Source organism: Salminus brasiliensis, chromosome 22 (genome assembly GCF_030463535.1).
Source record: "Salminus brasiliensis chromosome 22, fSalBra1.hap2, whole genome shotgun sequence".
Classification (NCBI taxonomy): Eukaryota; Metazoa; Chordata; class Actinopteri; order Characiformes; family Bryconidae; genus Salminus; species Salminus brasiliensis.
Genome location: NC_132899.1, coordinates 33,397,576 through 33,420,269, shown reverse-complemented (window position 1 = coordinate 33,420,269; position 22,694 = coordinate 33,397,576). Strand labels below are relative to the sequence as shown.

Here is a 22,694-nt window from a genome sequence, read left to right as displayed (position 1 = left end):
ATTTTTCCAGACATAAAAATTTCACAATGAAGTAAAGCAGCTCATGGTTGGTTCAGGGGATTCAGGCTGACTTGCTAGTCCTGGCTCGTTTGTTCAGTGAACGTCTGTCTGTGCTCACATTATCAATACACAGATCATCAGGGGTGGAAAGAGGACTGAATATTCCTACTGAAGTTACTGAAGGACTCAGAATTGAGTAAAGGCAATGACTACTTGCCTTTAGGTGCTAAAGATGGCTACATAATCCCACACCAAGTTATCTTACCTTGCTAACTAGCATATCATCCCCACACTTTATACTTTACATTGCCCATGCCAACCCTATTAATTTACCTTGAATGTTGGCATACATTATCAAGCAGTGACTACCTAGCATAACTTTGCATAATATGGACAAAAGGATTGGGACACCTGCTCATTCACTGTTTCTTCTGAAACCAAGGGATTGAACTGTCTCTACTGTCCAGGGAAGGAGGCTTTCTACTAGCTTTCTACTTTGGAGGAGCATTGCTGTGATGATCTGATTGCATTCAGCAACAATAACATTAGTGAAGTCAGGATGTTGGTGTGTGTGCATTTGCACATCTGTATCAGCAATAACTTAAAGTAGCTAAATGCATTCTTTAAAAGGGGTGTCCACAAACATTTGGACATAAAGTGTAGTAGGCTAACATGCACTGGTGCTGAGGCATCTACCATAACCATTAACTGAGATTAGCTGTAAGTTAAAGGAAGCTAGATTAACTAAGCATGATCCTAATCTTTAGTCTGAATCTTAAGCTTTACTTAGCATGTGAGCTCTTTCACCAATACCTTAGAGAGATAACTAGCTGGTGAACCCCATTAGCTTAGCATGAATATTAGCTTAAATGATCTAAATGAACTAGCCAATAAAGCCTAATTACAGCTAGCATAGATATAGCCCTAATTTCTCAGACTTTTCCTATGGTGACTATATACACACATGGACAAAATTGTTGGTACCCCTCGGTTAATGAAAGAAAAACCCACAATGGTCACAGAAATAACTTGAATCTGACAAAAGTAATAATAAATAAAAATGCTATGAAAATTAAACAATGAAAGTCAGACATTGCTTTTCAACCATGCTTCAACAGAATTATTTAAAAAATTAAACTCATGAAACAGGCCTGGACAAAAATGATGGTACCCTTAACTTAATATTTTGCTGCACAACCTTTTGAGGCAATCACCAAGGATGCTCAATAGGATTTAGGTCAGGGCTCATAGAAGGCCACTTCAGAATAGTCTAATGTTTTCTTCTTAGCCATTCTTGGGTGTTTTAGCTGTGTGTTTTGGGTCATTATCCTGTTGCAAGACCCATGACCTGTGACTGAGACCAAGCTTTCTGACACTGGGCAGCACATTTCTCTCTAGAATCACTTGATAGTCTTGAGATTTCATTGTACCCTGCACAGATTCATGACACCCTGTGCCAGATGCAGCAAAGCAGCCCCAGAACATAACAGAGCTTCCTCCATGTTTCACAGTAGGGACAATGTTCTTTTCTTGATATGCTTAATTTTTTCGTCTGTGAACATGGAGCTGATGTGCCTTGGCAAAACGTTCCATTTTTGTCTCATAGGACATTCTCCCAGAAGCTTTGGGGCTTGTCAACATGTAGTTTGGCAAATTCTAGTCTAGCATTTTTATGATTTGTTTTCAACAATGGTGTCCTCCTTGGTCGTCTCCCATGAAGTCCAAATGAAGGCTTCTCCTGCCCTCATCTACTCCTACCATGACTGTTAGCTTACATTAGCTAAATGACCTAGCCGACAGAAACTCACATCCGAACTTCAGCTAAAATGAAATGAACTCACTTTTTTAATGTAATTCTAAAATGACAACAATAAAAGAACAACAACAACTGCTCAGCTATGACTGGTTAGCATGCCAGTTAATGGTTTCCTCAGGTTGTAAGTTCCCCCATCTCTGCTGATCACACACCCGCACTGCTTACACCAGTTTATTTAGGCTGTGTGTTTTACTGTATATCTCACTCTCCAGTGGAAGCGTAGGCACAGACTCGGCCGGAAACCTCAGCATATCAGATGGATATCTTCCTCAAACCGAGAGCGAGAGGCAAAAAAAAAGGGGGAAAAAAACATCCATATGGAAATAAAGTGCGGGCATGTTCTCCATCCCAAAGCGCCTCAAAAACCGGCTCTGACTTTGGGAACCGAACCCCGGCGTCTGGAGAAATCCCCAAGGTGCCGATAATCAGATATATCAACTGCGACACAGCTATCCGACTGGCTGCAGATCGGATTTTACTGACCCGGTGCCTGGGAATACAGAAGGGCTACATCCCGCTGCCTGAGGAGTCTGACTGGCTTTAAAGTGCCCATATCAGGGCAAGAAACAGATTTTCCCACACTTTTGGAAATCTGAGATCTGTGGGGAAGTGTGTGAACATCGTTACGGTGTTAAAATGTGCTGTTCCCAGTTCATACAGTCCAACATGCAGGGTAGCTTAGCATAGCTGCTAAAACAGCTCTCAGTTTTCACAAGTTTGTCTTATTAATGTGCTAGATAGCTGGCAAAAGCTGTGACCATGCTAACCCTATTAGCTTACCCTGACTATTGGCTTACATTAGCTATATTAGATAGTTAATAGGGCCTACAAAAGCCAACACATTTGCATATATCTGCTCATTAAGCCTACAGCAGTGTAGCCCCACCCATTCAGTCTACAGCAGTTTAGCCTTGAGAACTGACCAGCTCATGAGCCAACAGCTATGGTTGTAGGTGAAGCACGGAGTTTAGCAAGAAGTGCATAGCGCCCCTGGCTAACTCGAGTTTAAATTTTTAAAGTTTTCAAATTTTCTGGTTTCTTATGGGTTAAACTTCACTGTTTATAACCACAATGCAAATAGGAGAAGAATTAGAACCTTCTGAGCAGTCCAGATTTACACCAACACCTCCACCACCACCGCTGTTTCTGCCTTTAGGGTCAGTGCTTTCAAATCCACTGGGCCTCCCTGCTGTGTAACAGAGCTGGTGTTGTAGCACAGCCCCTCCCTTCCTCCCAACACACTCACAGCGATCACCTCCCCGACGCTCATGAAGCTGGCTGATCTTTAAACCTCTACACGGAGGCCTCCAGCGTTCAATGTACCCGTCTAGACGCCCAAGCAATCAAACAACCTACAGCTTCATTCGGAGAAGTGCATCCTTACAACTTCCACAGCTTCACAGCTCCGCCCCTTTCAGCCTACAGTGGTTTAGCCTCACCTGTTCAGCCTACAGCATTTTGGCCACACCCATTCAGCCTACAGCAGTTTAGCAAAATCTATTCAGATTTTTTAACAGTTTAGCTCTGCCTATTTAACATACAGCAGTTTAGCTCCGCCTATTTAACCTACAGCACTTTAGCCCCACCCATTTAACCTACAGCAGTTTAGCTCCACCCATTTAACCCATTTTTAATCGCCTATTCAGTCTACAGCTGTTCAGCTTCGCCCTTTCAACCTATAGCAGTTTAGCCCCACCCATTCAGCCTACAGCAGTTTAGCCTCATCCATTCAGCCTACAGCAGTTTAGCCTCACCTATTCAGCCTACAGCAGTTTAGCCTCATCCATTCAGCCTACAGCAGTTTAGCCTCACCTATTCAGCCTACAGCAGTTTAACCCCACTAATTCATGTGGCAGTGAATTAGCCTCAGCCTACAGCAGTTTAGCTGCACCTATTCCGCCTGTAGTGCGTTAACCCCACCCATTCAGCCTAAAGCATCTCATCTCCACCACTGAGTCTATTTGAGCTCTGTTTTAGTGCTTCAAATTTATTTAGATTTAAAACAACAACAACAACACAGGGCAGCCAATTAGAGCCAAACATATTTAAATAAAGCAGTCTTAAAGGCACAGTCACTTTGATTTTGGTCTAATTAGCCGCTCAAATACACGCCATCGGTTACGAAACTGAGATATGATAAAGGAGCGGTGTTGATAAATGCGGAGTGGGCGGGGCTTACACCAGTCAGAGGGGAGCTAATGCTGAGTGACAGCAGTCCAGAGATCAAAGCTGACCTGCCGCTGCAGACTGACTGCTCTCAGCTGTCTAGGCGTCCAGAGAGAGAGAGAGCGAGCGAGGGAGGCTGTTGGTGTGGGCGTAGCTTTACAAAGCTGCAGGATAATTACAGCCTGTGAGGCCCTGCTGCTCATTGTGGGTTAAAGGTGACTCCGTGAAACAGCACATTTATGGGAGGAGCCAAACAATCTTGTATCTATGAGGGCAAGTCCACCGATTTTACAAAATTCAACAGTTAAGATGAGCCAGATGAGTCAGTTAGAGTGGGGGCTTGGTGGTGTGAAACCAAAGCTCGGTTCTAGATAGAGCTGGAGTTCTACAGTGGAGGTGAAGGGAAGCAGACGTCTGAAGCTCTAATAAAAGCTCCTCACAGAAAGTTCTTCACCTAATGGTGATGAAGACGCTGCCTGATGCCTGAGACACTGTTCTACCAGAGTTCTGAGAAGATTTTGGGTCTAGAACCTGCTTTAAATCGGCATATCATTAAAATGGTGGAGGGATACGTGCTGCCTTTAGGGCGTTGTGTGGCAAAAAGTAGTCCCTAAAGAAAAGTGTATTAGTTGAGGTTCTCCACTGTTTTACCTTTATCATCATCATCACCATCATTCCATATAAAACTCAGAAGACTCTGCTGCTCTGCACTGGTGGGTTTGGATAGGACATAAATGATGGGCTGTATCTGTGGTGTAGTCATGGCAACCGATGCCTGGTACCATAGAAAGTGTGACATATGATACCTTCAAATTTTACCCAGAACCATTTGTTTGAGCCAACAACCACTTCAGAACCTTTCTGTTTTAGAATGTAGAAATAGGCTGTGGGCTGATTGGGCAGGGTTAAACTGTTGATGGCTAAATGGGTGGGGCTTTGACAAAGCATCGCCATGACTACACCACAGATATAGCAGATATAGCATATTTTATTTCCTATCCAAACCCACCAGTGAAGCTATATAAGTCTTCTGAGCTTTATATGGAATGATGATGATGATGATAAAGGTAAAACAGTAGAGAATCTCAACTAATACACTTTTCTTTAGGGACTACTTTTTGCCGCACAACGCCCTAAAGGCAGCACGTATCCCTCCACCATTTTAATGATATGCTGATTTTAAAGCAGGTTCTAGACCCAAAATCTTCTCAGGACTTTGAGGGAGCTTTTAGAGGCTCAGGCGTCTGGTCCCTTTCCCCACCACTGTGTATCCCTTCACCATAAACAGATTTTCATCTCTGCAGTATGGTACAACAGCGTCTGATGGATCAGGCAGAGGTAGAGGGGCTGGAAGGAGGGGATCACTTCTCGCTTCATCCCAGTCAGCAAGTGAGGGCTGATTTATGTTCAGAGAAATGAGGGGCTGTAGGGAGGGTGGGGGGTGAGTGGAGCCAGTTGTCAGGCCATTTGGTGCATTAATGTGGAGCGTAATGCTCCAGCTGAAGGAACGATGACGGGAAAATGGCTCTCCTGCTCGCGAGCCCTTGAAGTGATTGATAACTGTGAGGATGGAGTACAGCGGCCTATGACCGATCACGCTCCCCTCCGGTCGGCTCGCGGATAAACAAACCAGGAGCCAGTTACTGGTCGGCCTCCGCTTTGCCTCACTGCCCCGCAAGAAGCAGGACCAGATGGCCCTCTGGATGCAGCTGTTTCATAACCAAACACGCCACGTCAGGAGACCACACCGCTCTAATGGCAGGAAAGCCTCTATATGGACTCCAGCGATGTTCCAAACGGATGATTCCTCCATTACCAGGAATGATTCCTCAACACCCAAAACTCGATGAGGCTGACGGGAACACACTGATTCTTTAGTGTTTGTCAGGGAAGCGTTTGAGAGAAGCCAGGCCAAATACTTCCCTGATGCAGACCTTACCTGGGGCAGGTGTCCGGCAGGTGTAAACAGTCATAATTCATTTTACACAACTATTATTAACCTCTCTTTATTAAACAGACTGTGCCTTTAATGAGGATATATGTAAATGAACTCTTCGTTCTGATTGGCTGCCCCGTATTGTGCCTCACTGACACTTTCAAAGCAGTGCTGAAGCTAAACTGCTGTAGGATGAATATGTGGAGCTAAACTGCTGTAGGCTGAATAGGGGGAGCTAAACTGCTGTAGGCTGAATGGGCAGGGTTGAATAGCTGTAGGCTGAATGGGCAGGGTTGAATAGCTGTAGGCTGAATGGGCGTGGCTGAAATGCTGTAGGTTGAAAAGGTGTGGCTAATGTGCTGTAAGCTGAATGAGTGGGTCTAAACTGCTGTAGGCAGAATGGGCGTGGCTAAAGTGCTGTAGGCAGAATGGGCATGGCTAAACTTCTGTAGACTGAATGGGTGTGGCAAGACTGCTGTAGGCTGAAAGGGTAGAGCTAAAGTGATGTAGGCTGAATAGGTGGAGCTAAACTGGTGTCGGCTGAATGGGTATGGCTAAAGTGATGTAGGCTGAATAGGTGGAGCTAAACTGGTGTCAGCTGAATGGGTATGGCTAAAGTGATGTAGGCTGAATAGGGGGAGCTAAACTGGTGTCAGCTGAATGGGTATGGCTAAAGTGATGTAGGCTAATTGGGCATGGCTAAAAGGCTGTATGTTGAAAAGGTGTGGCTAACGTGCCGTAGGCTGAATGGGTGGAGCTAAACTGCAGTAGGCAGAAAGGGCGGGGCTAAACAGTGTAAAACCACAGTGAGTATCATTACTAAAGAAAGCTTTACTGCAGTTACTTAAATTTTTTTTAATTTAATCACCAGTTAGTTTTTAGTTTAATCACCAGCCTGCCTCAGCCAGAGCTTCACCTCTCAGGTACCACATCTGCAAGATCAGGCTTTAGTTCAGATCCTCTTTGAAGGTCCTAATGAGAGACCCAAAACCGCACTGATTTAAAAAAACCACGACAAGCCAAACTGAGACGAATGACCATCTGCAACACATACATCACACTCACGTCGTCAGGACGCCTTCCTGACGCGATCCAAGCCTCACCTCCAGAAACGTGCACTTCGTCTTCATCGCCAGCATGCAGAACTGTAATTCTGACACAGTAATTGCGATAAATTACAACTGTTGTTGCAGCGGGTGAAAGGAAAGAGCTCGGAAATGCCTTTTTTTTGGGGAAAGTGGATAATTTGAAGATGGCTGGTAATTGTGGTGGTTTATGGAGATGCAGCTCGGAATGGTGCGCCACGAGGCTCCGGCCGCGCCGAGAGAACCTCATTACCTTTGTTGTGGAGCCCAAACGTCGGGATCCTAATGATGGATGATCCACTTTTCATCCCTGGAGCTGATAGCATGCAGAGCTGGGTCAAAGCCCTATTCACTACGGGCAGGCCAGCAGCCTTTAGCGAGAAGCCCAGGCCCCTGGAAAGCAATTGGGGAAAAAAGAGATTCTTGCATTTAAAGGTCTAACCTGAATGAGGTTCCACATTTAAAATGGAGAACTGCTTAAAAAGGAATTCCATCAGTTCTTCAAAAGTCCTGCATGAACACATTCAGAGTGGGGGTTTGGTGTGAAATTGTGCTTCACTGCAGAGAAACTGGTTTCTTTACAGTGGTGGTGAATGGAACCAGGCGTTGGTCGGTCACCATGACTACAACACAGATACAGCCCATATTTTATTTGTTTACCATTCAGAGCTCACCAGTGAAGCTACACGAGTCTTCTGAGTTTTATATGGAATGATGATGGTGAAATAGTGGAGAATCTCAACTAAGGGACTACTTTTTTGCCCTGCTGCATGTATCCCTTCCCCATTCTAATGATATGTGGTTTTAAAAGCAGGTTCTAGAGCCGAACTCTTCTCAGAACTCTGGTAGAACAGTGTCTCAGGCATCAGGCAGTGTCTTCATCACCATTAGGTGAAGAACTTTCTGTGAGGAGCTTTTATTAGAGCTTCAGACATCTGCTTCCGTTCACCTCTTCACAGTTCTTCTTTAGAACCAAGCTCTTCAGAACAGTTCTTCTCAAGAACCGAGCGTTTCACAGCAAACCCTCGCTGAATGACTTTGTTTCATTTTGCTGAAACAGTGGATTCCTCCCTGAGCTTGAGTTGAGGGAGCTGGTGAAGGAGCAGAAGGAAAGAAGTGTGGTGTCCCTCAGGGCTCTATTCTATGACCGCTTGCTTTTTCCTTATGTTGGTGTAATCCTGCATAAACACAGCGTGAGTTCTCATTCCAGTGCTAATGCTGTAGGCTAAAATAGCAGGCAGGAGTGGTAGAATGACAAGCCCAGGTCTGGACCAGGTTTCCGTATGTCTTCATAATAAAAGTCTTGCCAAAATGAGGTAAACCAATCAGTCTTCTCCGTTTTTGTCTGAAAATGACAAATACGTCTGGCGCCCTCAGAACCTATTCATCTTACCTCTCGGCTCTGTCGTCCTGAGCGATATTATTATATCACTCACTCTTAGCGTGTGGACGGACGGCTCAGACTGAAAGCTCTCGCTCATTCTGCAGATATTTTATTTTTTTGCCTGGGGTGTTCATCTGAACCAGAAGACAGTGTCTGCCATGTTGACGTTGGCCCCTCACCAGCCTCCCTCCCCGGCTGGTTTTCTTATTGCTGGCTCGGGCTAAATGAGCATTTTGATTGATTCGGTCATGGAGATCCGAGGGCCTTGAAAACCTCTGTTAACTGCCGTCGCCCCGGCCAAGGCGTCCGTACGCAGCTAGTACAGCGCCCGTCAGTGTTTGGCCTCGACCTCAGGCTCTCCGAGCGCTGCACGTCAGCATCTGGACAGTAGACGCCTCTAGCTTCTGACATCTAGCATCTCCGCAGAAATATCCGGGGGTCGGCTGCATTTGCATACGGGTGTCAGTCATGCCAATGGAGCAGCAGACAGACCAGAAAAGAGACTTCCCTCTGAAAACACCAAAAAGCCAGAGACACATTCGTCATCGGGACAGCCGAGCAATTCAGCGGAACCCGGATTGGGGTGCCGTCTTAACTCTCGCAGGACTCTAGTTATTGCTGTTGATTTGCGGCACTCTGAGTATGTAAATACACGATTACGTGATTAATTACAGGTTCCTCCACTGACTTAGCGAAACTTCTGAACCTCTGAAAGTTCCCTCACGGAACCTAATGGTGATGAAGACACTGCCTGATGCCTGAGACATGGTTCTACCAGAGTTCTGAGAAGAGTTCTGCTCTAGAACCTGGTGGTGGAGGGATACAAAATGCTGCAAAATGTCATGCAGCAAAACATAGTTCCTAAATAATGTGTAGACACATTGTCTACACTCTAAAAGAAGGTTCTTTAGGAAAGGCAATGGTTCTACATAGGAACATGACATCAAAGAATGAACCTTTCTTTCAAAGAACCATTTGGATGCATAAATGGTCCTTCATTTGGATGCTTTGCATTGATAGAAAACCGATAATCAATGGTTCTCTCTATTTTTTTAAAGGTTAAAAAATCAATATCAATCAATAACTAAAATCAATAGTTATATATAGAACCATGCCAGCTCAAAGTACCATATATCTTTTCTGCCTGTTTACAGGGGTTCTGCATTGATGGAGAACATATTTATAGATGGTTCTTTAACTTCTAACAAGGAAGGTCCTCTAAGGTTTCCTCACAAAATGCAAAATTCTCCATGGAACCCTGACAACATCTGGATGCTTAATAGTTCTTGCCTTAGTTAGACTCTGTATCAGAGAAAAACCGTTAACTGATGGTTCTATGTTTTCAGAGGGTTCTCCACTAAAGGCACTAGTTCTACATAGACCCATCCCAACTCAAAGAACCATTTTTGGATGCTTACAGTTTTACAGGGTTTTCTTTCTATTGATTGAAACCCATTTATAGGTTCTGCATCTTCCAAGTTTAAGGAGGTTCCTTAAGGATTTCTCACCAGATGAAATCGTTCCACATGGAACCAATACAACATTTGGTTGCTTAAACGATTCTTCACTTGAATAAAGGGTACTCTGCACTGATGGAAACCCACTGAAGATGGTTCTGCAAAGAATCACATCGACATAAACAGTAACACGGTTCTTCAGATAGAAGAAAGTAGATGGTTGTAGATGGTTATTCTATAGAGTTCCAGAAAAAGTTTCACTACAGTTATAAGTCAAATAACTCTTCTTAGTTCCACATAGAACCCTTCTGTCTATGATTTGAGCCATGATACTAGCATTTCTCCTGAAATCAAGGGTGGATAGATCTATGTTTTCTAACTTCATAAGAGTTCTTCAAGAGTTCTTCACTATAGACAGCGGTTCTATATAGAAGCATGTCAACTTGAAGAACCACTACACTAGATGTTGGAGCATTGCTGTGAGAAGGATTTGATTGCATTCAGCCTCACACGAGTAAGAGCATCAGTGAGGTCAGGTTCTGATGTTGGATGATTGGTTCTGACACTCCACCCCATCCCAAAAGTACTGGATGGAGCTCCATCATCACTCCAGAGAACCCAGCTCCACTGCTCCACAGCTGAGTGCTGGGTGGGAGGTTGTACCCCCCTCCTCCTGAGCGTCCCATTGGTCAGGGCTTCTGTATGGAGCGAGTGTGAGCACAGGCTTCACACTGAAGCAGCTGAAGCTGGAGCAGAAGGACTGTCCGGATACTTTTGGACACGCTGGGAGACGCCGTCTGTCATTGCTGGAGATTTGTTTACTTAATTGCTAATTTATTGATTGATTGGACTTCGTTTCTGAACGCGCGCGCGCGTGTGAGAGAAACGGGTGTGTGCGCGCGCACTGCAGCATCTTCAGCATCTCCTCAGCTTCGCTCTCTTTGGTGTCTGGAGCTCCGCGCGCTCGGCTGGACATGGTGCGTGCTCCGGTCTGGCTCGTGCCGGTTCTGCTGGTGCTGGACGTGGTGGAGGTCCAGCTGGTGCTCTCGCTGAAGCAGCACGCCGCGGACCGCGGGGACGCGCTCTCGGCCAGCATGTTCAAACTGTACGAGAAGTTCAGCAAGGAGCCGCGCGGGCACGCGCACGAGAACACCGTCAGGAGCTTCAGAGCAGCCGAAGGTAAAAAAAAAAAAAAAAAAACAGTCCATAGGTTTGATGCGCTGAGTCTCTAAATCTGATCTGAAAACGTTTAAAAAGGCTAACGTCTAAAGAAACTGTCGGGAGAGGCCCTGAGAACATATTTCTAACATTTAAAGAAACAGACATCTAAAGAAAAGATCAGATAAGAGCTTTAGAACCTCTAAAGGTCTTTAGAATGTTTAAAAAGACAATCATCTAAAGAAATGATCAGAGAACTTTAGAACGTCTTCAAAAGACAGATCTAAAGAAACCAATCCGAAAAGACCTTTACATCTTCAAAATGTTTAAAATGAGACGATCAGAGAAGATCTTTGGAAGGTCTTCAAAATGTTTAAAAGACAGATATAAAGAAACAATCTGAGAAGACCTTTACATTTCCAAAATGTTTAAAAAGAGACATCTAAAAAAATTATCAGATAAGACCTTTAGATCATCTTCAAAATGTTAAAAAAGACAGATCTGAAGAAAGATCAAAGACCTTCAGAATGTTTAAAAAGAGACACCTAGAGAAAAGATCGGATAAGACTTTTAGAACATCTTCAAAATATTTTAAAAAGACACATCTGAAATGATCAAAGAAGATTAAAGAACATCTTCAAAATATAAGACAAATATTAATGATCCGAGAAGACCTTTACATTTCCAAAATGTTTGAAAAGAGACATCTAATAAAAAAGATCAAATAAGGCCTTTAGAACATCTTCAAAATGTTCAAAAAGACAGATCTGAAGAAACAATCTGAGAAGAAATTTAGAACATCATCAAAACAGAATGTCATAAGTTCTTCGTTCTCTTTATTACTGCTGCACAAACAGTGGTTCTTCTTGGGCTCTTCACAGAACCATGGCAACTCAAAGAACCGTGTGAATGCATTACTGGTTAAATGGTTTGCAAGAACCTCTTGTAGTTTGTTCTTGTAGTTTGTTCTTTGATCAAACCAACCTTTTTATGTACGTCATAGAACCCTTTAACATCAAGATCTAGAATGAAGTTTTAAAACCATCCAGAATGAAGTTGAAGTGTAACAAACGAAAACGCTAATCTATACCAGGTGATTCCAGACTGTTGAACATTAGTTATTATCACAACTCAGGTGCAGCTCAGAGGACGGGTTCCCTTTTTCGGTCTCAGTTCCTCTTAGTGGTTCTTCCTCGTGCTCTTAGAGAGACTGTAGCACCAATGCTGGTCCTAAAGTTCCTGGTATCCAAACACAAACACACCCACTAAACCTGGTAATCAACTAGTGTGTTAAGGGGGGTCTGTTTGAGAAGGTAAATCTCCCAGCTGTGTTGGTCCCTGACCCTTCAGGACCAGAAGTTGTTATTCATGTCACTGACTGGAGGCTGTAGGGGTCAGGGATCCTCAGTCCACAACAAACTTAGCTAAGTAGCTCCAGACAAATCTGCTTTGTATCATTTTACTAGGTCTGATCTTCTTTTTCAGTGACCTCCAGCAGCGACGTCCTTTTCCACCTCAACCTGACCTCCATCCCAGACTCGGAGGTGATCCTGTCCGCAAGCCTGCACTTCCTGGAGCAGCATGGCCGCCAGCGGTCCTGGAGCTGCCGGCGTTCCCGGGGACCCTCATGCCGTCTCCAGCACCTGCAACCTTCGCCCCATGTCCAGCTAGTTCTTCGAGGACATTTACAAAATAAAGCCTCCCCCTCTCATTTGGGTAACATCACAATGGAATCCCCTCTCAGGAAAGGACCGTGGCAGGTGGCAGATGTGTCTTCGGCCGTCCGGGAGGCACATGCTCAGAATGACCTCTTTATTTCAGTGGAGTTTTACTCTGGTGAAAGGTGGCAGGATCGCTTCTCGCACCACAGCTTGCCTTACCTTCTTGTGTACTCCAATGACCTGGCCATAACCGAGCCCAACAGCATCGCCATGAGCTTGCAGAGGTACAGCCACTTTCCAGTGGGGGAGGACAGAGGGACTGGACCACCCTTGGCAACTCCAAGCTCCAGAATCAGGAGAAGTGCAAACGATTTGCAGGACAACTTCCTTCCTGACATCCGAGACAACGACCTGAAACACAAGGACCTGTGGTATAGCACTTACTTCGCTCTGAAGCCCAAACCCTCGCCCAGGAGCCAAGGTGAGAGACACGGCCACGAGGTTAAACACGGCGGGGGTTTGTCTCAGGAGCTGAGCTTTGATGAGAGGACCATGAAGAAGGCTCGTCGCAAACAATGGAGCGAGCCCAGAGTGTGCGCCCGGCGCTACCTGAGGGTGGACTTTGCGGATATAGGCTGGAGCGAGTGGATCCTGGCCCCGAAGGCATTTGATGCGTACTACTGCGCAGGAACCTGTGGATTTCCCATGCCCAAGGTTAGAACGTGACCAGCAGTTTCTGGCTAATTAGAGTATATGAATTCCAATTTTGTTCCAAATGTAAGTGGAACCTAAGCTTTATCCAGACCCGAAAATAGGCCTGCTAATGGCTAATGATCAATAAACATATAAATATCTGCAATTAACCACTGAAATACCTTTTGTGTTTGTGCAACAATTAAAGGACAATCCTAAAGCAGCCTGAGATTGAAAATCTTCCTTCCAAGTGTAGTCCAAGAACATCCAAAAAGGGTTCCATATAGACTTGAAACAATAGTGCAGCCTGTCTTTGAATCATTCTTTTTTTGTATATAGATCCCCAGACAAGACATTAGTCACCTTGTGTGTTTAAGTGGTAGTAACTTCAGGCTCCTGCAGATGCTGCTGAACGAGGCTTATGGGACTATAAATACCTGCAGGGTATGTGACGGGACTCATACTTTGAGAATAGGTGATGCAGTGCAGTGAGAGTGTTGTTGGATGTGTGGAAAATGGGTTGCAAAGCAGATTACTGTTAATGATTAACTAAAAGGAGTGAATGCATTTGGGCATGGCCAGAGACCATAGTGTAAAAAGAAGTAGCTCAATCTGCACCTGTCTGTCAAGTTTCGTCTCTTGATCACAATTCTGAGGAGAATTTCCGGTAGGCTGGGATTTTTGCCACTGCTGGTACACCTGCAGACTCCTGTGTTTCCTTCACACTATGGTCTTTGGCCACGCCCAAATGCAATCACTGCTTTGCGACCCATTTTCCACACATCTAAGTTAGATGCTCACTGCACTGTACTGCACTATTCTTATACAAAAGTTTTCCACCAATCCAGAGAAACAAAGAAAGGTTATACTGTGTAAAGAAACATTTCCTTTAGACAATGTCAGATCAGCTACAGAGGCTAATCATCTCAGCCGCTACTTTATGGTGCACTTCTCCAAACCAACTGCTCCCACAGGGTCATCTGAACCGGTCAGACTGACTGTACACATATGGTTTAACTGGGTAAAAACAATGGTTAAAATAACTTGAGAAAAGGTAATATATGAAATATGAAAATGCTTCTGATGCTTCAGATTAATTAGCATGATTGCTAATTCAATTCAGTCATTATAATTAATTATGAAATCATGCCAGCATGGATATCCCAAAGATTGACAGCCTAATGACAAACAGCCTAGAGGTTTGTTGCCCTTCCTCACTTAGGGTGCTGGAAATGATTCGAGGACATGTTATCCTGACCTTGATCAGCTTCTGGAACAGACATCAGTCGGTCACCATGGCTACAACACAGCTACAGCCCATAATTTATTTCCTATCCAAACCCACCAGTGCAGCTACACGAGTCTTCTGAGTTTTATATGGAATGATGATGATGATGATGGTAAAATAGTGGAGGATCTCAACTAATCCAGTTCTCTTTAGGGACTACTTTCTGTAGCCGCTCTACACCCTGCAGCATGTATCCCTCCACCATTTTAATTATATGATTTTAAAAGCAGGTTCTAGAGCCGAACTCATCTCAGAACTCTGGTAGAACAGTGTCTCAGGCATCAGGCAGTGTCTTCATCACCATTAGGTGAAGAACTTTACATTAAACTAAACTGTTTAACGATGCAGAGAATTCTGTGGAATTCTGGAAAATCAGCCTCACCTCTCGTCTTTGCATTTCTAGGTCGTTCACCCCTCCAATCATGCCACCATCCAAAGCATCGTGAGGGCCGTGGGGATCGTTCCTGGGGTTCCAGAGCCTTGCTGCATCCCCGAGAAGATGAGTCCGCTAGCGGTGCTGTTCCTGGACACCAGCAGGAACATGGTGCTGAAGGTCTACCCCAGCATGTCTGTGGACACCTGCGCCTGCCGATAAGAAGACCAAGGGCCTAAACAAATTGTGTTAAAGAGACCGTGGACAAGCTTAAGGCACATTACGCCATCCGCTGCTCAGACAGAACGACCTCAGACACAACATTCAGTGGCTGATCATGGATTTCCACACGCAAGACCTCCAAACCTCAAAAACTGCTCCATCACAATCTTATAAATTCAGACTCTGGGTTTCCACTGTGTTTTATACTGTCACTAATTGTAACGTGTAGCTGAGTAGTCGTTTAAAGCCTTGACGAGAAACTGCCAGGGCCTCAATTACATATACACCAATCAGCCATAACATTAAAACCACCTGCCTAACATTGAGTAGGCCCCAGGATATCACTAACAGCTCTGATCTGTTGAGCCATGGACTCCACAAGACCTCTGAAGACTTAGCAGCAGATTCTGTGAGTTGTAAGGTGGGACCTCCTGAGAATCAGTGAGCCTTATGTGCCCAGGACCCTGTTGTCCTTCCACTTTTGGTAGGTACTGACCACTGCATACCAGGAGGGAACACCCCACAAGACCTGCCTGATGTTCTGGAGATGTTCTGACCCAGTAATTGTCTAGAACATCTATGTTTGGGTCTTGTCAAAGTGTCTCAGACTCTCACTGTTCACTCGCTGCCTGATATGTAGACCCACCCTTGACAGCCAGGAGCCACTGGACCCAGATCATCAGTGTTCTTCACTTCACCTGGTGGCGGTTTTAATGTTATGGCTGATCAATATACATTGGGGTGAGGGTGGTGGGTGGTTGTTGCAGTTTGGGAATCTGTTCTTTATTGTGACCTGAAAGTCTCAGCAGATCCAGATTAGGGCTTTAATTAACTGTTAAATACTGTAAATGAAAAGACGTGTAGTATTTTAACCCCTTCAGTACTTTCATATGAAAATGTAGAAAGCAGTATTCTGATAAATATAAATATATCTGTAAATAATCGGAATATTGGAGTGTTTATTTGGCTGGTTAATAAAAAATATATAATGAACTGAGTCCAGTGTCTCAACAGTAAAATTCATAAATTCTTGGCTGAAAAACAAGAGAGTGTGTGTGTTCAATGTGATGCTCGCTTGGCCAATTTAAGAGTTGTCTTTGTGCTGAGACGCTTTTGGAAACCCCAACCCTGATGGGAAGAGATGTCCAGCGCATAAGACTTATTAAACACTGCTGCCACCTACTGCCTTTTCTAGGAATTGGTCTTTTTACACTGTAAAAATGGCCATTTTACCGTTTACTGAAAAGCAACAAAAATATTATAGATCAATTCAAACCTCAAAAGCACTTCAAATCAATGTAAGCCCTGTTTCACTTTTAATACATATATGTAATTAATTTATTTCTCATTTTACCTCATTTTCCTACCTAATTTGGAAGGCCATTAACCCAATCCTTGTTCATGTGAACTTCCCCTATCACTAGCAACACCCCCAACAAACACTAGAAGGATTAAGACTAGCACATCTACTCCGAAGCCACTGGTGCAGCATCGCTAGGTAGTCTTGCATGGCTCCCCAGCTCCGATGCGCCAGCTGACAGAAGCCTGTGCTGACCATCATTACACTGGGAGTAATGTGAGGAGGAAGGGTCATTGACCATCAACCCACCCCTGAGAGAGCAAGGCTAACTGTGCTCTCTCTGACTCCGGCTGCTGATGGCCTGTTTCACTTTTTACAGGAGTGGATGATTCTCTGCATAAACTTCAGTGAGGAGCGTAAGTATTGGGACAGTGAATTTAGGACATATTTAAATTAATATTCATATGCTACGTAGAACCATGACAACGCAGGGGATCCCATGGATGCGTAAATGGTTTCTTTGGATTGATGGATAACTACATAGCATCAACAAAGGTTCCTGTATTATCTTTTTACCCAGTTTTCTCCTGCTCTCGCCCCTCATCACTCCCGGAGGAGTTAATTGACAGAACCAGAACTGGGAGAAAAAAGGAGACAAATTCAGTTTACAACTTCGTCACTGGGGATTCAGGGGATTTCTAGGGGGGATTTCTGTCCTCCCTGATGAGCATTGTGTCTTTAGGCTTCTTCCAGGCTGAGAGGTAAAACTCTTGGAGTTCTAGGTACCACACTGAGTATGAAAGAACAACACTGAGCTCTAAAAAAAAAAAAAACAGCCGTACTAACATCAAATACACCAGGAGATGACAGGGTGGCCGTGTAGTGAGGGCTAGTGAAAGCAGATCTGCTGAAACTGAAACTTTGACCAAAGTCACGGTATTTCCACAACTGCTGTTCGTGTCTTCTAGCAAATTCTGGGACATTCTGTAAACTCACCAGAGCGTTCTTTCAACAGATTCCCTCGAGGCAAAATCTAATGAGTTGCTTGAGAGACAAACCACAAAGTGACAGAGTACAGGCCATTGCCCTAAAACCCAATTACCCAACATCCATCTCCAACACTGACATCAATCAAACCATGGATCTCGGTACACGGATCCCCTTTGACACTCAGAACCTTTCGCATGTTCTGCCTGAGAGCTGATTTTGAAGTTTATCCATCTACATTCGTTATAAACCCACCCAACAGTGGGATGGAGCTGGACTGAGTCGAACATCTCAAGGCTCAAGCCCTACAGTTTATAAGCTAACAGCCCAACAATCTGACCCCGGAGAGGGACGAACATTCTTGTGTGCCCTTGCCTGTCCAGAGTCTCACTCATTAGCCCCCCTAACGTCGGTCAGATGTTTACAGAAACTTCATTAGCTTCAAGCCCTCGATTGATAAGAAAGCTTGAAAAATAACATCAATGGCCCAGATAAGAATAGTCGAGCTGCTATTTTGGACGTCAAGAGTGAGCACTGTTTACTGTACAGAGTACGGGAGTGAACTCCCAGCTGAAGGCTTCCGTATTGGAAATCCCAAAGTCAACGATTCTTCTTCAAAAGGCCACCAAATCTAAAACGTAGCCCAGTCACGCAATACCGCGGGAGAACTTTGGGCAATGGAGGGGTTTCGTTGCTTACTGCTGTACCTGTGCCTCAGTTTGGCCGGATCTTGTAAGGGGAAATCCATAGAAGACGACTCGGGTGTTCTCCAAACGCTGGATGATGACCTAGAGCAAGAGGACAACTTGAATTCCAGGCTGGAGAAGTTGGGGACCATGAAAGAAGACTTTCTGAGAATGCTGAACCTGTCAGGGGTTCCGCAGGAGCAGAGGAAGGTTCAGCCTCCTCCATTCATGATGGAGCTGTACAACAAATATGCTTCAGATAAGTCCTCTGTCCCACGTTCCGATGTCATCCGTAGCTTCATCTTACAAGGTACGACTACTTCAGGTTACTTCTTAACCATTTACTAGACACTCCTACATTGCACCTGTGGACAGCTGTCTTTGCAGGTTTTCATTCCAAAGGACTCAAGAGTGTACCTGACAAGGACATCTTTGGGGAAGGTGGTGGGTGTACATAATAAACCGGCAAATTAGTGAGCATTGTCTTTGATCTGAAAAGTATTGGGACACCTGCTTATTGGTCATGGTTTCTTCTGAAATCAAGGGTATTAAAAAGAGTTGAAACTGCTTTTACTGGAGTAACTGTCTGGTGTCTACCGTCCAGAGAAGAAGGAGGCTTTCTAATAGATTTTGTGGCAGCATTGCTGTGTGACCTCACCTCATTCCCAACTCCCCAACTCATCCCATCCAAAAGTATCGGATGGATGGGAACACAGTTCCACTGTGTTCCACTTATACCACTCTAGCCCACACCTGGTAGTAGGTTCATGTTGATCTGCTCCTGCAGAGAGTCCTATTCTATTGGCAGAACTTCTTTACTGGAACTAGTCTAATTCAAACTTCAAAGTTCTTTGAGAAATTACTGTCTAATTAATAAAGAACCCTCAAGGAACTCTTGTGAACTGAAGCAACATCTTCTTCTTCTATTTCTGCGCAGATGTGACCCAATCTGTTATCCGCAACAACAAGACCTCACACAGACTGCTATTCAATGTCTCAGTCCCTAATTTCGAAGAGGTTACCCTGGTGCAACTGCGACTCTTCACGCTGTGGGACGGGGCTCAAACGGCCTGCGACGACTTCCTCGCTTCCGTTACCGTCTACGAGGTGGAGCACATTCAGAACCGAGAGATACTACACCTTCTGGACAGGAAAGACATCCCTGACACAGAGCCCACTTGGGAAGCCTTTGACGTAACGAACGCCATCCACAGCTGGCTTCAGTCAAGTTGTGGAGCAGGTGAACTGGAGGTCAAGGTAGAAAGTCAGGGCTGTGGGTCATTCAAAGGAGGTGGTTTCAACATCAGCCTGGATTTGGAGGACAACACCTCTCCGGTTCTGATCGTCTTCTCAGACGACATCGAGAACAGGAAGGGGAAGGCCAGAGGCGAGGTAAAGGAGATGATGACTCATGAAGACGAGAGCTTTTTGTTGAAGGTAGATGCTCTTGAGGACTCTAATGGTGAAGTCCACCTGGACCGGCATCCCAGGAGAAAGAGGCAGGCACGGAAGAACTACTGTCGGAGGACCTCGCTGAGGGTGAATTTCAAGGATATCGGATGGGACCAGTGGATAGTGGCGCCACCAGAGTATGAAGCCTACGAATGCAAAGGGGTGTGCTCTTTCCCCCTGACTAATGACGTAACCCCTTCCAAGCATGCCATCATCCAAACTCTGATGCATCTGAGCAACCCCAAAAAAGCCAACAAGGCCTGCTGCGTTCCGACCAAGCTGGATCCCTTGACTGTTATGTACCAAGAGAACGGCGTCATCACCGTGCGGCACCTGTATGAGGAGATGAAGGTGGCTAAATGTGGCTGTAGATAATGAGATGAGGAGTCTCAGACCACATGACCATTCAGACTTTTAACAATGCCCCTAATTTAATAATTCTAAATATATATATTGGCTGTATTTTAACTGCATGACACTGAAATAGTACACTAACCCCAATGCCTGTACAAATCTAATGAACACTGTGGGATTATTTTATTATTACTTACTCTTTGCTCATTGATTTATCTTAATTTTTACGTTATTTTTATTTCACGAAACTTTTTTTTGCCTTGCATTTTTACTTTTACAAAGGAATGTAAATAGGAGACATAAATTACCCTCTACTTTTATTACATGATCCAATGAAATCCAGTGGTTACATGCATTACAGGTCCAAAGTATGAAATACCACAATATTTTTATAAATAAATTTTACAATAAAGTCAGCAAACAAACTCTAATATGCTTATTGACCACTGGTTTAATTAAGGATGTTTTAAAAAGAAGATTTATGTCAACAAATATGAATTACAATGATTCTTTTTTTACAAACTTTGGTGCTGCTTCCAAATCTTATTCAGCAAATAACTTCACCTCTCATTCTAGATTAACGTTCTTCTAGATTAACTTTAGTAAGTAAAACCCTGTAGTCTTAATATCTGATATTTCTCATTTTAAATATTTTAAGATCAATTCATTATTATCAATTAATAAACCTATTTTTACTTGTTTTAGGAGATTTTATCCAATAAAAAGTTTCTCATTTTATTGGCAGATAATTCAGATATTTTCTTTTTAACAAAAACACTTTGGTCAGGAAATATAACTCCAGTAGATACACTTTTTTTAAACAAGTAAAAATAAGTTACTAATAATTTTACATATGTACAACAAGGTAACATTTAGACTTGTACACTAGAAATGTACACTAAATTTAAGAGCATTTTACTTTTTTGCAGTTTAATCTTGCACATTTGCAAAGTTTGAAAGCATGAGCCAACAAAAATTTTGGGCCTCCCTTCTGAAAGCTCATTTTAAATCATTATTAATATTAAAATTTTAATAGTAATTATAATATTACTAATTTCACATGACTAATAATATATTTATTCTCTTATTTCTAACTTTTTAGTTTACAGTGATTTTATCCACTAAAAGGATCTTATTCTATTGGCAGATCAATTTGCGTTCAATTAATAACCATAAAACAATTTAGTTTACTTTTGTCAAAAAATACAGCTTGAAACAAGCAGAAATGATCAGACAGTGGAATAAAACAATTTTAGTAGATAGCTTACTCAAAACAAGTAAAAATAAACTAATAAACTGATGATATGTTAAATAATCTCGTACAACAATGTGAAAATGAGAAATATTAGATATTTAGACTAAATTAAGAGCTTTTTGCTTCGTCAGATCTTTCCTCAGATTTTTGTAGTGTTACACTGCACATTTGCAAACTTTGGACTACATACACGACTACATTACCTACAATCAGGACAATAGAAATGAAAAAACTGAGGTCCAGAGAGTAAAAGCTCCACCCCAGCACTTAGTAATTGTTGAGCACCCCTGGTTTGGGTTCTAGATATAAAAGTATTTTCATGTGGATCTGCACACAAAGCCGCGGTCACACTTTCGTCTGGCTGTTTTCTACACAATTACAGCTGATCCTAAGGGACGTAAGTCTAGAAAGTTAAAATCCACCCCAGAATTTTGGTCCAACTGCCTGGGCTTTGAGAACCTGAACCAGGCAGTTGGACCAAAATTCTGGGGTGGATTTTAACTTTCTAGACTTACGTCCCTTAGGATCAGCTGTAATTGTGTAGAAAACAGCCAGACGAAAGTGTGACCGCGGCTTTGTGTGCAGATCCACATGAAAATACTTTTATATCTAGAACCCAAACCAGGGGTGCTCAACAATGCCTACTTTACCACTTCAGCTTCTTAAAGCTTTGTGGAGGCCCTAGTCACAGCCCTCCTAATGATCCGAATGACCCTCTTAACCTAGGGCTTCTTAAGGGCCGGCAAGCAGATCCAGAAGGCGTACAGCCAACAGGAAGTAAGTGAAGGAAGCAATGCATGGTCCTCATCCTAGTGTAAACAACTGCAAGACTGTGTGTTTGTTATTGTTTATGTTTTTTAAATATATGCATATCTCATCAATGCCGCCTGTTTTTAAGTGACTGCATGTACTGTGTGTACATCCTGTAAATAAAGGAAAAATAACGGAAACGTCTGGAGGGTGAGGTTCAGTCAGAGTGAGGTTTGAGTTCAGAGCCATTCAAAGCTAGCAGCACCATTCTCTTCATGCAGGGGTTAAAGACATGGGCCCCATCTGAGTTGTACACTGCATAAGGGGCCTAGAAGGGACCCGTGTGAGATTAGGGTGAGCCGTAATGATGGGGCTCATTTGGAAAGCCTAACTGGGTCCCAGAAACAACACACAATGTACAAACCCACTCAGAACCCATGCCCATGTGGGCTAGGTGGGTTCTGAGTCTGATGGAGTTCATGTTTTTAACCCCTGCTGGTCCCATTCCTGCACCATTTCTGGTGCAACCATGGAACTCATGGACAGAACGTTCTGGTCCCTAGTTGGGCTACCCGTACAGGTCCCACATGGGTATGCTTTCAGGGACTCTGCTGAGAGATAATGAATGTCTCAGAGAGTGAGGATGAAGAGAGAGAAACCATGTGGTTCCC

General features: G+C 43.8%; 2 protein-coding genes across 2 annotated transcripts; both read left to right on the top strand.

Moving 5' to 3' along the window:
- The first annotated feature begins 10,818 nt into the window (after nt 1-10,818).
- Nucleotides 10,819-15,329, top strand: gdf10b (growth differentiation factor 10b). The gene is made up of 3 exons (XM_072666728.1): nt 10,819-11,023; nt 12,488-13,377; nt 15,048-15,329. Exons 1-3 carry the CDS (start codon nt 10,819-10,821, stop codon nt 15,237-15,239), a joined length of 1,287 nt encoding a protein of 428 aa, XP_072522829.1. The 3' UTR covers nt 15,240-15,329.
- A 2,874-nt stretch (nt 15,330-18,203) lies between these two features.
- Nucleotides 18,204-20,039, top strand: gdf2 (growth differentiation factor 2). The gene is made up of 2 exons (XM_072667292.1): nt 18,204-18,522; nt 19,150-20,039. The coding sequence occupies exons 1-2, from the start codon at nt 18,204-18,206 to the stop codon at nt 20,037-20,039; spliced, it is 1,209 nt and encodes a 402-aa protein (XP_072523393.1).
- Nucleotides 20,040-22,694: the final 2,655 nt, after the last annotated feature.